This window comes from Miniopterus natalensis, chromosome 1 (genome assembly GCF_054644295.1).
Source record: "Miniopterus natalensis isolate mMinNat1 chromosome 1, mMinNat1.hap1, whole genome shotgun sequence".
In the NCBI taxonomy this organism is placed as follows: domain Eukaryota; kingdom Metazoa; phylum Chordata; class Mammalia; order Chiroptera; family Miniopteridae; genus Miniopterus; species Miniopterus natalensis.
The window spans coordinates 175489399-175506149 of NC_142081.1; the positions used below are offsets into that span (position 1 = coordinate 175489399).

Here is a 16751-nt window from a genome sequence, read left to right on the forward strand (position 1 = left end):
CACTAATGGTAGTGCATAAATTGACCTTGCTAATCATTACTATCAGGTGCTGAAAAAAAAAATCTATCACTCAATAACAGTACTTTTTTTCCAGAGACTTTGAAAATACATGAGCTATACAATCAAGGGAATGTTCCTTTTAATACTTCTGTATAGAACATTCACACACACACAAATCATGGCTCCCTTTGGGATTGGCTATAAAGTAATCCTTCTAAAATTACTCTAAGAAGTCATTCCAGAACTCAAGGTCTAACTAATATAACATTGCTTCACACATTATTAGCCATTTGCAAATGAGTCTACAAAGTATTTATTAAACTCATGCTTAGGTTTTGGAACTTTAAAATATACTTTTTCTACTTATTTGGACTTTCAAATGGAAAGAAAAAAGAGGTGATATTAGAGAGCTAGTATTTCATATTATAATTTAAATTAATGAGTGATTGTGGAGACTATTAAGTATAAACATACTTCTTCAATGTCTAACTTGATCATGGAGAATTGTAAAAGTGTTTAATAATTTAGAACTACTATAATAGTTGAATTTTCAAATTTTACATATAGAAAATACTCAGATAAGATACAAATGTTGCCCAAATTTTATTCTCTTTCAAATAATCACATTGAAATAACTAAATCCAAATAAACTTTGTGGCAAAGAAAAGTAATGTTATTTTGGAAGCAGTACCAGCTGATATTATGAAATGTTTATTCAAATAGAATCTGTTAAGGTAACTCAGATTATTATTTTTATGAGCAACCATTAACACAATAGACACAGGTTTTTTTTGTTTTTGTTTTTAAATATGTCTTTATTGATTTCGGAGAGTGGAAGGGAGGGGGAGAGAGAGAGAGATAGAAACATCAATGATGAGAGTCATTGATCCGCTGCCTCCTGCACGCCTCCTGCTGGGGATCGAGCCCGAAACCCAGGTATGTGCCCTGACATGATGGAACTGCCATCTCCCAGTTCATAGCTCAATGAGCCAAGCTGGCTGGTCTAGACACAGTTTTGAGACATGTTAAGAATGGATATAAAACTCTAACACCAGACAATGATAACAGGCAACATACAAGTAAAATTTCAGTAGAAACATTGTTTAAGCACCTTGCTGACCAGCTATTTTGAGCCAGAACCCGCTCCTGCAGCCTGCTACTTTGGTCAGCAAGGGTTTAAAATTACTTAAATTAATGTAAGTGCAGACACAAGTTAACTTGTGACTGGTCAGTGACATTCGGACACAGAAACACGTGTATACGAGTGACTGGTCAGAAAGGTGTTTTTAATTAATACCAACAAGGAGAGGCATGACTAGAGAGCATCAAATTGATTCTTCTCACTTATCTTAAATACACGGGACAAAGAAATGCATTAACATAAAAGTAATTGGTAGCTCTTATAGTCTTGAAATCAAAATGTTTCAACTGGTGTATATCCAGACTTTGAAGCAGAAATTCACATCACTACGCTTTTCAAATGGTTAAAATTGGTTCAATATTTACAAGAAATAATTAAGGGAAAGAAAGTAAGAATAGGTTAAACTCTTTCAAATTATTCATTTTATTACCACACAAAATTTTTCGTGTACCAAGCTATTTGGTCATTTGATAAATTGATAGCAAATACACTCAGAAGAGACTCAAGGCCAACGTAATAGTTTATAGAAACTGGCAAGAGAAAAATTTATCAAATGAGATGGAGATGATCGCCCACCACACATTAGTCACAAGTGTTTGTTCACCTGTTTGGTCGAGTGTTCTAGTATATGTGTCATCTTTTATATTAAAACATTAGCCTATCCTATAGTTGCCCAGGGCCTTTGAGAATCTGATGAAAGTTATGAACAGTCACACAGAAATATGCATACTTACGTGAATGCAAAGTTCTGCATGCATTTTCAAGGAATTTCAGAGTCACTGTGGACTCCGAAGTGTCCACCCTAAGACTTTAGGAGCAGGGCGATCTGTATTACTTGCATCCCACCAAATCAGATATAAATCTTTATGGTAATTTATAACATATGGCTGGCATAACCTAATGTTTAGGGGTAGTGTACTTGGACCCAATTCAAATTCTGTTCAACAGAACAACCAAAGACTTATGTTAACTGTAAAGGAGAAAGTTAGAGGTACAATTTAACACCTTTGTAAGTCTGAACTTCCTTTCCTCTCTCTCCCCCCACATTTTCTCTTCTCCCTGTATGTCTCCTCTCCCTCTCCCCTGCCATCATCCCCCCCCCCCAAAAGCAGTAAACCTCTGGAACCCAGCCAGCTTTGTTATGAAAAAGAATGTCTGTTGAGTGTCAGAAGAGAGTTGCTCCGACCAGACGTGGTGACTCGTGTCAGCCCCCTCCTCTTCGGGAAGGGTGGAGCGGCGGGCGGAGGCGCGGCCGCCAGGTGGAGGCGGGTGTGCGCGGGACGCGGCACCTTCGCCGCGGCCGCGGGGGCAAAGCGCCGGCCGCGCGGCGAGGCTCAGGTCCGCGTCCTGCCAGCTCAGGGGGCCGCTGGGCGCGTTGCAGCCCCTCTCCCAGGGACAGCCTTAGTTCCTTCGCCGCCCCCAGCACCTGGAAGGAGAGGCTCCGGGCTGCGTTCCGTCCAGACTCGGCGCCTCCTCCCGACCGCGGTCTCCCACCCTCTCGCGCAGCGAGCGTTCGTCTCCCTGCCCTTTCTCCGCCTCCAGCCTCGGAAATGGGTGCAAACAGGTCCCCGCACAACCTTAGGAGGGAGGAGCTTCGCTGGTTGGATCCAAATCCCAGCGGCAGAGAGGGGGACCTGGAGGGAGACGTGGAAGCTGAGCCCGGCGGTGGGTGGGGACGCGGTTGGGGTGGGGGCGCCGCGGCCGCGGGGAGGGGCGGGAGACCCTGGCCCTGCGCCCCAGGATTAAAGGCGGGGAGGAACTTGCTCAGCTTCACGGTGAAAGCGCCCCACTACCGAGCCGGGAGCTTCAGGGCGCGGGCACGAAAGGGTGCTGAGCGGTGTACGGAGCTCCCCGCGCGCCCGGGGAGCCGAGCGAGGGCAGGAGGGGGCGAGGGGAGGCGGGTTCCGCCCGCCCCGGCCCGCGTGCGCTCACGCGCCCCCCGCGGCCGGGCTGCGAGCGCGGGCGAGTGTGAGCCCGAGTGTGCGCGCGCCGCGGAGAGCCCCTGCCCTCGCCTCGCTCCCCGCTCAGGGCATCTGCGGAGCCTGGAGCCGTGGTCCGGCTTGAAGTATGGCATGTTGCGAAGATGGTTTCTGCCAGGAAGGTACCCGCGATCGCGACGTCCTTCGGAGTCAGTTTCGCCCTCCTGCAGGTGCTGTGCCTGGAGGCTTGGTGAGTTCTCGGGGTGCCGGGGCGCCGGGGGGCGGCGGAGGCGCGGCCAGCCCCGGACCTCTCCCGCCGGCCGCCGCTTCCCGGGCAAACCGGACCCTCCAGCCTCCGCTCTAAAGTCGGGGCCAGAGCCCGGCTTTCCCGCGACTGCGTAGACGCGGAGAGCAGAAGGGCCACCGGATGCAAAGGAGAGCGCGGACGCGGGGGTTCGGGGGTTCGGGGGCGCGTCTTCCCGGCCCATCTCTCCCTCGCCCCTCAGCTCTGCCTCCTTTAGCTTGGGGCAAGCGACTCTTTCCCTGGAAGATAAACCTGTTACCACCTGTTCCCTGATTCTTAAAATAATCCCCTCCGCCCCCGGTGGTGGTTTTTGTTTTTTGCCTTCGCAGTTTAAACGAATCCCCAGGACAGAACCCAAAGGAAGAGAAATTATGCCCGGAAAATTTTACCCGCATCCTGGACAGTTTACTGGATGGTTACGACAACAGGCTGCGTCCTGGATTTGGGGGTAGGAACGATTTCAAACGCTCAAGTGTGTCCTGTCTGTCCCTCTCTCCGTCTGCCTGTCTGTCTGTCTGTGGGACTACCATTAGGTATGACTCGCGTGTAACACTGAAAAATCAACTTCTCTGCATCCCCCCTTTGATCCCCCCTTTGAGAGGAGCCCGCCCCCAGCGCGCTTCCCGCCCGGCCCCCTCAGGAGCTGGGCTTCTCCCCCACACTAGTCACCCCGGTGCCTGACTGCGCGTGGGGAGGCTGGGGGGCGGGGGGGGAACTCAGCTGCCCTGCCCTGAGAACGGGGGCCCCCTGAACCTGGCCGTTAGGCTCAGAGCAGGTTGCATTTGAAACAGCTGGTCCTGGGTCCCCTGGCCTCCCGCGGGGTGTCAGTCCCGCAGCCAAAGCCTCGGCCTTGCTGCGCCTGGGACGCAGATCTGGGGCACGGAGCGGCCCTGCTGCTGGGGAGCCCGGCCCCTCTCTCTTCTCCGGCGGGAGGCATGTTTCATTTATTAGGGGAGGGGGCATCTACTTCCCTCCTAAGGCTTTGGAGTCGGAGATGTTTCACTTGTATTTCTTCCTGCAGTAACTATTTATAAAATGCCTCGTAGAGGCGCATCCCTACGGTACTGCTGCTCTTTTTCATATTCCCTTTCCTTGCGTCATGGGGATCTCGCCCCAGGCGCTGTGCTGGGCACTAAGTTCACAGGAATCTCAGGATCAGCTCAGAGGAGACTAGTGGCTTCATCGGAAGTGTGGCCCAGGTCTTCTGACCAACAAGGGCCTGTTTTTTCCATTACACTGAGCTTTATACTTCTCAGGAAATGAGTTGAAGATACAGGCTTTGTCTTAAGGGAGCTTATAGTCTAGTAGGAGTGGTGATAACAATAATGACAACTCATATGTATGGTATGTATGTATTTAGATTTTCATGTATATCAGACATTTCACAGGCGTTACTGTTCAACCCTCACAACAACCTTGAGAGAGTGTTAATACTGTCCCCATTTTACAGATAAAGAAATTGAGGCTTGGGGAGTTAAGTTCACGGTAAGTGGCATGGGTATGATGCGAGCCCAGTTCAGGTTGTATGTTTAAAAGACAAACCCATGCAGATTGGGAGGATATCAGATACTATGGGATGAGTATCACATAATGGGTATTAGAAGCACGGAGGAATTTCAGCTTCCATTTGAGGGTATGTAGGAGATAAGATGGTGGGAAAATGGAGAAAGTAAAAGGGAGCAAAGTATCCCTGTGAAAGAGCACAGAATCAGACATGATTTAGAAGGAGTGTGGTCCCGGGTTACAAAGATCTGTTGGAGAAAAACTAGAATTGGATAAAGTGGAGCTGGATGATTCTTTGGAGTCTAACTTTTGTTCTTCTCAGTTGACAGAGACACTGAGGATTAGAGAGGGAAAGAGATTTATATAGGGACACAGCATATTGATAATGACAGGCTGGAGTCAGGCCAGGTTTTCTCATCCAAATCACTCTTTTCTGGATTTTATGAGAAGGTCATGGGGAGCCATTGAGGGTATTAATTCAGTCTTTGTGTGTTGACAGTGATAAAGATGAGTGAGAAGGGTAAGAGTTTCTGGTCCTTGTCACATTGCCTCTCCAGGGGTACACTGCTCAGCACTGCCATGGCCCTTAATGCAAATCTGAAAGGAGGCTTTCTTACTAGAGTGAATCATTTGTCAGTGCAGTCTTTCATATGTGGGAAATTATCACTTCAGAGCAAAAATAATTCTGTGGAGAATGTTTCAGGTGATGTGATACCATTTAAATCTATATTATAGCAACAAAAGTGGATTTATCTGCTCGTAAAGGTTTTAAACTTGAAATTTCCAGTAAAGAAAAAAAATAACAGGAGTATCAAATCACATGTTGTTTCAATATTTATTAAAGAATTGATGTACCTGAACATAAATTAAAGTGGAAATTTATAATTGAAACTATATGGTCTTATTATTAAATGTTGAGAGCTAAAATAATACCTGCCCAGTTGGTTCTGATACAAATTATAATTGAAAGGGAAGAAGGGATCCACTGTACATGGGTCCTTTTTGCCAACTATAATATTATACAGACAGTAAAATGAGTGAAATCAATCTCTGTAAGCCATTATTGGATTTTGGTCAGCTGCAGTACTGCTGAAATGTCTTAACAGCATTATTAGTCATCTCGTCACTGCCAAGTGATCTGCTTTACCCACCTGGAGATGCTTTTTATAGCTTTATGGGAAGGGGTTGAATTCACCTTACTTCAGGTGTTAACAGTTGATTAATCAGTAAAAATTTACTGTAGCACGATTTTTTTTGGCCTTGCTCATAAATATTTGTGGTAAATGTGATTCATTTTTTAGAAGTGGGTCATTCTCTGTAAATGCGTAGTATTCCAAATGTGACAAAGGAATAGTAATTCTCACCTGCAGAAAATGTGTACTCTGTTTACAGGATGTTGTAAATGAAATATAATTCACTGAGAGTAATAACAAGATGCATTCTTAGCATAGACTCTTGGATGCCACAAGTTTGTTCCCATTTTTGACATTTTATACTTTGTGAAAAGTTTGGCATTTTAAAAATAAAATGAAAACAACTCCGGTTTTGGCCAGTATTCTATAAATATGGATCTACTTCCTGGTTCCTTTAATCCTACCTTTGCTCTTTGTGGAGCATTTACTTTATATCTGTTTATACAACTCAGCTGTGTTCCATTTAAAGTAAAGCTAAAAGCAAAGATCTGAATTGAAATGGGATGGTTTGTGATTGCTCAGTAGGCCAGGCAGGGGTTGAAATAGATTTAGAAACTAAATTACATATTTTTAACTCAGCAGCACAGCTTGCAATGGGGGAACTAAAAGGAGCTGAAATAGTTCTCTTCCTTTCATCCCACCAGGATCTCCTCTCTCTTGTTTTCCAAGTTCTCCAATTGGAGAAGCGAAAGGGGAAAGGTGAGAAGGGAAGGAAGGAGGCCTGGGGCGAAAAGCTGGGTTGGGACTGCTGGCCGGGTGAAGGTCTTTCAGCCTCCCACAGATCAGCCCGCTAGCATCCTGAAGTAGCTTCTCCCTGCTTAGAAGTGGCACACAAGTAAACCCTTCCACAAAGGAGCTAGAAAAGCAGCCCCCTGTGCTCTTAGCCACTTTCAACACTGCTATACATCTCCTGAAAGATACATAGCTAGGGTACTGACCACCAGGAGACAGTTGAGGGAGCCATCCCTTACCCATTTTCCACTTACTAAAGGGTTACACAACCCTTTGTTCATCTCAGTCTTTTGACGCACATGACTTGGAATAATAAATGCTTCAAAGACAGATGATTGCCTTAGATCATCTTTCTCAACCTCTTAGAGATAGAAGTGGAGCATTAGGGTCAATTTTGCAAGGTTGCTCCCTAACATAGTAGGAGTTCACATTCGTGGAGTCCTCTACAGTTTTGGAAACATTTTCACATACAATATCTAATGAGATTTATTACAACAACACAAAGAAATAAGCAGGACAGGCATCATTTCTGTTAGGAAGGAGGCAGAGGAGAATTTCAATGAATTGTCCAAGAAAACTTGAACTAGTAGTTGACAAGACCACAACCCACACCTCAGTCTTTAAAACGTTAGCCAGGCTGCTGCTGAATTGCTACATCCACTTCTAAGGCTTTCTTACATCCTTCTGTTTACCAAGAGTCAAATTTTCATTAACATTTCTTCTTGTTACTAAGTAAGTAGGTCATTAAAATAAGCAAAACTACATTCCCCCCAAAGGAGTGAAACGAGAACTTTTATTTTAAAGCTTTAATAACATTTTAAAATGGAAAAGTCAACATGGAGAAGTGTGTACACTTGGGTAAATTTGGAATAACTTTTCCACACAAATGAAAATAGCCTTACAATGTTTTCAAATAATCTATATCCCAACCTAAAAATTGAATATATTCTCTGTTGGCATTTAATTAATCAGCTTTATTAATTGAATGTCAACAGAGAATATATTAAAAACTATATAGATGAAAAGAACTCTTCATATCCAGCTTCATTCTCTTCTGATTTGTCATTTCATTCATTCATTTATTCATTCATTCATTAACGAACCAGTAGATATTTAGAAACTACTATGTGTCGGCAATGTTAACAGCTAAGCAGTGTAGAGGGATAAGAGTAACAAAGATACACAAAACAAAATAAAGATAATGCTCTGGAACAATTCAGTAGCATGCTAAGAACAGAGAGTAAATAGAGTTGTGGGGTCTATTTCCATGTGGTGGTGAAGGAAGTCTTTTCAGCTGAGACCTGAAGTTGCCAGGCATGGGAAGGGTAAGCAAAAGTTGTCATGCAGAACAACAACAGAAAAAGGCAAGTGCACAGATCCTAAGGCAGCTAATAGATTCATGTGATGTAGATAGTGAAGGAGTTCAATGTGCCTTAGCCAGAAAGCAAGAGGGAATCTCGCAGGACTGGCTTAGGATGGTAAGTGAAGGCCATATCAGGTGAGACCTTTGAGGATCTGTAAAGGAGCTTAGATCATTTGTTTAGTGAACTTGGAAGGCACTGGAGTTTTTTAGGTGGAGGGAATAGCATCGTCTGACTTAGACTGTAATGTGACTCCTCTGGCTTAAATTAAAGAAAGGCTTAGATAAAGAGGTGGGGCGATATTGGAAGCAAGGAGACAGATGAAGCTCCTTTTTGGTTCTTTCCACTAAATTAATGTTGGCTTGGAATAAGGTGGTAGGTCTAGTAAAGATGAGTATAAGTGGATAAAAGTGAGATATATTTTGGAGGTATAATTCAACAAAGAATTCTCATGGCTTGCATATGGGTGGTAAGGGAAAGAGAGAAATCAAAAATAACTCCTGGACTTTTATTTTGAGAAACTGGGCAGAGAATGGTGTTACTTAAACTGGAAGGACTGGAGGAGGAACAGTAAGGGTGGGGGTAAAATCAAGAGTTCGTATTCGTAAATGTTAAGTTTAGGATACGTGTGTAACATCCTTGTGGTTGTACTGGTCTGGGTATCAGAGGAGAGTTTCATCTGGAGATATACAAGAGAGTCATCAGAGTATAATGCTTTGAGAATAGGTATCTAGATGAGAAGACAGAAAACAGCAGAGAAAAGAGTCCAGGACCAAGACTTAAGGAACATTAGCAGTTGAGGAGAGGTAGAAAATGTATGTAGAATTATCAAAGGAGATTTAAAAAGAGTAGAAGGTGATACAGGCACTGGGAGAGTATGAAGGTATAGAATTCAAGGGAATGGAATGTATTAAGAAGGAGGGATGATATACGTCTAAAATTTCTATAAGATATTAGTAAGCTTAGACCTGCCTACATGGAGATATTTCATTTCATTAACTTTCGACAAATATTCATCAATCTTATGATATATGCCAGGCACTGTTCTAGGATGGCACTGGGAATACATTAGTGAGCAAAGGAGATACAATTTCCTGCCCTCATGCACTTTCATTCTAGAAACTAAGCAACAGAAATATAGAATATGTCAGGTTGACAACTGCCACAGAGTAATATAAAGCAGGGGAGGAGGCTGCACTTTTAACTAGGGTAGTTAGTGAATACTTAAATGAGAAAGTGATATTTGAATAGTAATACTAAGTAGGTAAGGGCATAAAGTCACATTTGGGTGGAGTTTTTTGGTTAGAAGAAACTCTAGGTGAAAACACCGTAAGTGTGAAAGTCACTGTCGCTGCAATGAAATTTTACAGGGCTCAGGAGTGAGAAGGGGTCAGTGTGTTATAAGAATGGTGGTGTGTAAAGCTTTGCAGGCTGGTAAGAACATTGCTTTGACTCTGAGTGTTGTTAGTGATGGGAGGGATTTCAGCAGGGGAAAGACCCAAGGCCTATTTTATTTTATTTTATTTATTTTATTTTATTTTATTTTATCTTATTTTATTTTATTATTTTATTTTATTTTAATTTATTGGAGGGAGAGAGGGAGGGGAGGGAAGAGAGAAAGAGAGAGAGAGAGAGAGAAAGAGAGAGACATCAGTGTTGTGTTCCACTCATTTATGCATTCATCGGTTGATTCTTCTATGTGCCCTAACTGGGGACTGAACCTGAAACCTTGGCATATCGTGATGATGCTCTACTGGAATGAGCTACCCAGCCAGGGACCCAAGGCTAATTTTCAAAGGCTCTCCTTGATTGTATTGAGAACAGGCAGTCAAGGTCAAGGGCAAATGCAGAGAGGTTTTCACAATAAACTAGGCAAGAGATGGTGGACATTTTGACCAAGTTGGTGGCAGAGAAGTTTGTAAGGTTATAAGAAATGGTTGGCTTCTGGTTATATTTCAAAGTCCTAGTCTACTGATGTCAACTAGAATGTGGGATGTGAGAAAAAGGGAGGTATCAAGGCTGACTCCCAAGTTTTTGACCTGAACACCTAGAAAAATGGAGTTGCCCAAACTGGCAGAAGTAGACTAAGGGTGTGGATGAATAATTTGCATGTGGATATGTTAAGTTTGAGATACTTATTAGAAATTAAGTGGAGATGAGCCAGGAATGCAGGGATGACAATATATATGGAATATATATTGGGTATGGCAATATATATGGAATTTAAAGCCATAAAACTAAAAGCGATTATCAAGGAATTAAGGATGATAGAAAGGAGGTACACAATTTGAGGTCTGAAATCTTCAATGTTAAGAGGTGGGAAAAGAGGAGGAGGAATCTCTGCCCCAGGGACATTAAGAAGGAGTGGTTTTTGAAGTAGGAAAACCTTGCAAAGAGAGTGTATACTGGATGTTAAATTAAACTCCCCCCCCCCCAAAGAGGAGGCAGAATTGATCAATCACATCTAGTGCTCTTGACAGATTAAGATAGATAAGAACATAGAACTGACCACTAGATTTAGCAATATTTGTAACTGTAATGATTTGGACAAGCGCAGCTTTGGTGGTGTGATAGGTATGAAATTCTGAGTAGGTTCAAGAGAGAATGGGAGTTTTTTTGGGCATTTAGAGAGGGGAGCAGAAAAATTGGGTGGTAAAAGGAAGGAGAGGTAGAATCAGAAGGATTTTTGTAAAAATGGGAAAAGTAAGATTATTTTTTAAAGTTTGTGGGAACAATACTATCAATGGGGGAGCACTAATGATATTGACAAAAAGAATTTTAGTGGATCCTGAGCATGAAAACCAGATTACAGTGATGATGGAGTGAATAAGAAGGGAAAGATTGGAGGCAATGGGTATAGTTTTTTGATTTTGGGCTTTTTTTCTCCCCAGAAGTTTACAAGTAAAAGCAGAGAGAAAGCAGAAGGTTGCCTTTTTATTAAGATTAGAAATATTGTATTATGTTGGTGTACTACTGGAATAATCTGTTAAGGGATCACTTACTATTAGATTGGAGGGAAGAGATAACTGAAAGAATGATGCCCTTGAGAAGGCAAGAGACTACAGAACCCAGAACACAGTTTACTTTCTTATGCTCCCAGTTTAACAAAAAAGATATACTGGTGCTGTTATATATTTGCATTTTCTTCAGGGAAAGGATATGCAAACTGCTTTTGGTGGTTTCTGAAATGGGCACTGTAAAATCTAGATATAGGCTCTTAGTAACTTGGTGGATGTTTAGATAACACTTCACTGGGTTGTTAGTTTCCTTTTAGATGAAAAGAAAATACATCATTTTGCATTTATCATTCTCTAGGCATTTTTAATATATTTATTTTAAAAAGACTTTCGTGCACAGAATTGAATTTTGATTAATAATCATTGGTTCATGACACATTCTCATTATTGGTCTGCACATAACCTTCTTGTTATTTACCCATCCCTCTAGTCCTTATTTACCGTTGTATAGTAAACATTCCAGTTAAATCATCAAACAGCACAGCCTGGGAACCAGCTTTTATTCTGGCATGTGGTTTCCCTCACCCTGTCTTCCCCACCCAAAGTAACCACCATCCTGAGTCCTTTTAAAATTTATTCATGGCTTCTCTTTGAATACTGTTTTAGCTCAAATTTAGTTTTTAATAAATACATTCAAATTTTAAAAATGTAATTGTTTTGAACATGATATTTAATCCTTTGCTGCTTTTTCACTTAACTGTGTATTGCTAAGTGCATTCTTGTTGCGTGTTGCCGTAGATCATTCACTTTGACTGCTGTGCGATATTCCCTTTGCATAGGAACCGGTTTACTCATCTGCTCTGTTGGCAGTAGGCATCTTGCTTGTTTCCAAGACTGTATTGCTGTGAATGTTCTGGCCCAAATTTCCTGCTCTAAATGTACAAGAGTTTTTTGGGGGGCTTTTTGCATATATATCCAGGAATGGATTTTTCTGGATCTTAGTGTAAGTGGGAGTTCAACTTGATGAGATAATGCCAAACTGTTTTCTGTGATAGTTTTATAAATCCAAACTCCCATTTCCAGTGAATATGAGATTCAGGATCTACAAATGCTTCATCTCTCTCTCTCTCTCCTTCTCTCTCTTTCTATATGTAAAAATCTCCATAGAATCCTTGAAATAGTACTTTATTTTGAAACAATTTCAATTTTTCTGATTTCTAATGTGGTTGAACAGCTTTTCAAATCCTTTTTGCCTACAAGAATTTTCCTTCTGTGAATTGCATTTCACTTTTATCCATATTTTACTGTTTTTTAAGAATGTTTTTCATTTTTATTTAATTTCTTTATTTAAAAAGGTGGCCTGGACTATTAGAAAAATCACAGGGTATAGGAAACACGAATATTTAGTGTCATCTAAGTAAAACTCTATAGTTTTCTGCTTTCTCTGTGATATCAATGGATATCTGTTGTTGTTTTTTAATATTCAGGAAGGCTAGTATTTCCATATTTTCTAAACAAACAAAATTAAAGATTTTAAAAAACCATTTCACTCAAGATTTCTTGTTGTTACAGTACTTCTTAAATACTTCAGTTTCTTGTTTTTTTGGAGAGTCATCAATAGTGTTTAGTAAGAGAAAGCTTGATGCAGGGATTTAGGCAGCTGAAAAACCAGAAATGTCTCCTCAAGCACCCACCTGGGGAGGCAGTGTGAAGAACAAAAATTGACTAGTTTCAACAGCAGCCCAAAAGCTTAGGTCTTTCTCCTGGTGTGACAGCAAATTGGACATTATAATGGGAAAAGAAATTAAATAGAGATATCCTTTGACCAGGCCTATATAGCTAAAGTAGTTAACAGTGGAAAATTATCTGATAACATTGTTAACTGCCTTCCTACTTTCCAAGCAAGTTAGATTCATTAATAAGATGAGAGTATTTCCCTGAATTTGATCTTGGTAGTTTTGGCTCTTTCAAAGGCTGTTCAAGGTCACTTGTTTGCCTTACAAACTGCCCACTGTATTTTGGGATTAAAAAACATTTCTCTGTTACCAAAGAAGTAGAATTTTTAAAATAAAACTTATCTTTGATGTTATACAAATGCATATAAAATTATGAAAAGTCCTCCCAAGCTTAAAATTATCTGGTTTCTATGTAATTATGCTCTTAGAAAGGTTGATTTGAACATCCTAAACAGTAGTGTTAGAGGAAGCATGTCTAAGAATTATTCTTAATTGCATAGTGACCATTATTCATTGAGAACTGATTTATTGGAAACCTATTATATTTAAGGCTTGAGATTAGTTCTGGGAGCAGATAAAAATATAAATAAGACACAATTTCTGCTTTTATTGGGAAATGTTTTTAGCTTAATTGACGTAACAAAGGAACCTCAGAAATTTTCTCCTTTGGGGAGGTTTTTACATTGCTACTGGGATGATATTCGGAACAGAGTCAAACACATAGTTATTTACCACCTAGTATATGCAAAGAACTGTGACAACTGGGAACTTCAGAGAGGATTAAGATTTGCCTTTGCTGTTAATGGGAGAAAGAGAGACTGAAACAGGCTGCGATAATAAGAGCAAAGGCATAGAAAGAGCTGCAGGAACACAGTTCAGAAACCACTCATAAATAAAACAGGAAACATAGCATGTTATATACTAGATATAAAATCATACACATAATTAATTACTGATTTATTATTTAATGATATAATTAGTGTAGTAAAGCTAGAACATGCTTTGGAGATCAATACAAGGGGGGTTATAATTCTGAGTCAGGCATAGAATATTTAATCTGTTAGCTGAGTTTCTGTATCCATAAAACTCTTATGATAATATCACCAGAGGATTAAATGAAATAGCACATGGAAAGAGCCTAGTATCTTGTCTGATACATAGTAGGTCTTCAACTAATAGAATTATGATGTCTCTGTTTCTTGCTCTCTGGAGAAAACCCATTCACTGTGAGCAGTTCCACAATAACATGCCCCTGGGTCTGTCCACTGTCCATCGCCTCTGCTACATCCCTAGTCCAGGCCACCATCATTTCTCAACTGGGCTAGTAGGACAGCCTTTTATAAGAGCTTTTCTCCTACTCTTGCCTCCCTAAAATTTGCTGTCTATGCAACTGCCAGAGTGACTTTGTAAAAAATACAGTTCAGATCATGTAATTTCCCTACCTCAAATCCTTGATGATTAAGGGATACAAATCAAGCTGCTTCTCACAACCCGTATGCAGAGGCGGTGCTGTGCTCCATAGGAGAGGGAGAAAACCTGAGGAGAAAAACATGGGGAAAATGAAGAGCCTCTGTATTCCTTTGCGCAGGCTGCCATAACAAAGGGCCACAAACTAGGCAGCTTCAACATAGCAAGTTTATTTTTTCACAGTTGTGGAGGCTAGATGTCCAAGATCAAGGTGTCAGCAGGGTTGGTTTCTTTCGGGTCCTCTGCCTTTTGCGTATAGATGGCCATCTTCCCTCTGTGTTGTCACATGGTCTTTCTTCTGTGCCTTCCTGTGTTCTAATCTCCTCTTCTTACAAGGACACAAGTCACATTAGATTAGGGCCCACCCTAGTGACCTCGTTTTACTTTAGTTCCCTCTTTAAAGACCCTAACTCCAAATATGGTCACATTCTGAGGTATTGGGGGTTAGGATTTCAATATAAAAATGAGAGGACCATAATTGGGCCCTTAACAACCTCTTTATGTGCCTCCCATCACCCACGGCAGTTTCTACAAGTTTGTTGTTGTTTTTTTCCCCATATAGTTTCAAGAACTGCCACTAGAACATGTATTATAAATATGCTGCTTAAAAGATGCCACTTTCATAATATGGGCTCAGGGGTAGGTCTCTGTCCACTCACCCTGGTTTTTGTTCTCTGTGGCTTTTATTTCTTCTTTTCTTCTCTACTTGCTTTGCTCCAGCTCCACTGGCCTTTTCCTAGTCCCTAGACACACTAAGGTATTTTCTGCCTCTGAACTTTCCCCCTGAAGTTCTCTGTGCCTGGAATGCAATCATTTCAGCTCTTTCAATGGTTTATGCTCATCCTAGGTCTCAGTCTAAAATTCACTGCTTGGAAGAGTGGCTAAAAAATCAAGAGCCGCCCTCCCAGTCTCTCACACAGTTGCCAGCCTCTTTTGTTCCTCTTTCGAATGACAGCATTCTTCCATCTAATTTATGTCTTTATTATACTCTGACTCCTCCAATAACATGTTCACTCCACGAGGCAGGGAACTCATGAGTCTCATTTACCACTTTAGCATCAGGGCCTAACATGGAAACCTGCACACAGCAAATGCTCCTCCATAAATGTTTATTGAATGAGCTGTGTCTGAATGAAATCTCTTTACTAATCACATGTTTTTAGGATCTCACTCAATCTCAAAGATTTTGAAGGTCAGAAAAAGTAAATACTGAAAAATGTCACAAATACCAAGGTTGAAATTCTAAATGCAAAAACTTTTCAAGAATCGTTGAAAATGTGGCATATTATGTAATATTTGAAAATATCCATTAATATCATAGAATCATTATACTACAAGAAGAATTAGCATAAACCCACACAACTTGAAATAGATTTATAAGGAAAAATATCATTGGCTTAATTCTTCCCTCTCCTATATTTCCCCCTCCCATAGAACACCTATGGTATTCACATTTTCCAGGACCCAGTTTGGTGAATTCTAAAAAAACAGATGCACACTGCCTGTAAAATAGAGTAAAATGAACATCACCACCTAGGAACTTGTTCCATTTGCAAATAGCCTGGCCCTCCCTTAGGCCCTTGATCAGCAAGTCTGAGGTGGGGTCAGCAGCCTGTGCTTCCACATGGCTTCCAGGGGATTCTGATCCAGTAAAACTTTGAGAACACTGCCCTAAATTGATCTTCAAAGTAACTTGATTTTTCAAGAATCTTGTCAAACGGTCCAGTTGTTTGGACATATTCAACTTTAATTGTTCTAAGTAACATCTCTTTTTGTCCCGACTTGCAGTGTGAAATAGTGCTTTTAACACTTTAGCAATTGTCCTTAAGAAACTAGCAGAGTGATTACTCCCACCCTTGAACCACTTTGAGTGAATTGGATTACCTATCTCTTCCTGGAACAGTTTGGCTTTAATGAGTTATTACTACTACATTTTTGTTGTTTCAAATTGCTCATTCAAGTAAAAATTCAATGAACTTCTCATACTTTCTCTGTTTTCCAAAGGTGTTATTTTTTAAAAATGAAAACTCATGACAGATCAGCCTGATCTATGCTTTTTCTCTGACTATACTTCCAAAGGTTATATTTTTCTTAGGATACTTACTTAGGAAAAAATTGTCTCCTTCTCCTTCAAGCTATTTTCCTTTCTATGGTTCAGTCTTCATTCTAAAGAGAAAGAAATATTCTGATTCATTTTTATGTGGGTAACTTTAGACCTAGGGCATTAAGCTATACCAACTTCTCTTTGTCTTTTTTGGCATAAATCCATTTGCCCAACCAGTATCCAAGAGAATAGTCCATCTTGATAGCAGATGTTATTTTTTTCAACATGGAGTATCTAGCCTCTGGTCATACAGTATTATAAACCGTCATTTAAGGAAATGGTCTTCAAGAGGGCAACAATTTTTTCTTTATTAGTCATAAAAAGCTATATTATA

The 16751-nt window shown here is 40.9% G+C and overlaps 1 protein-coding gene across 1 annotated transcript in view; it reads left to right on the forward strand.

The window, feature by feature from the left end:
- The first annotated feature begins 3158 nt into the window (after positions 1-3158).
- Positions 3159-16751, forward strand: part of GABRA4 (gamma-aminobutyric acid type A receptor subunit alpha4) — a 59875-nt gene continuing 46282 nt past the window's right edge. The window contains exons 1-2 of the mRNA XM_087827595.1: positions 3159-3310; positions 3694-3812. Of these exons, the coding sequence (XP_087683721.1) occupies positions 3225-3310; positions 3694-3812 (205 nt within the window). The 5' untranslated portion in view covers positions 3159-3224. The remainder of the gene's footprint in view (positions 3311-3693; positions 3813-16751) is intronic.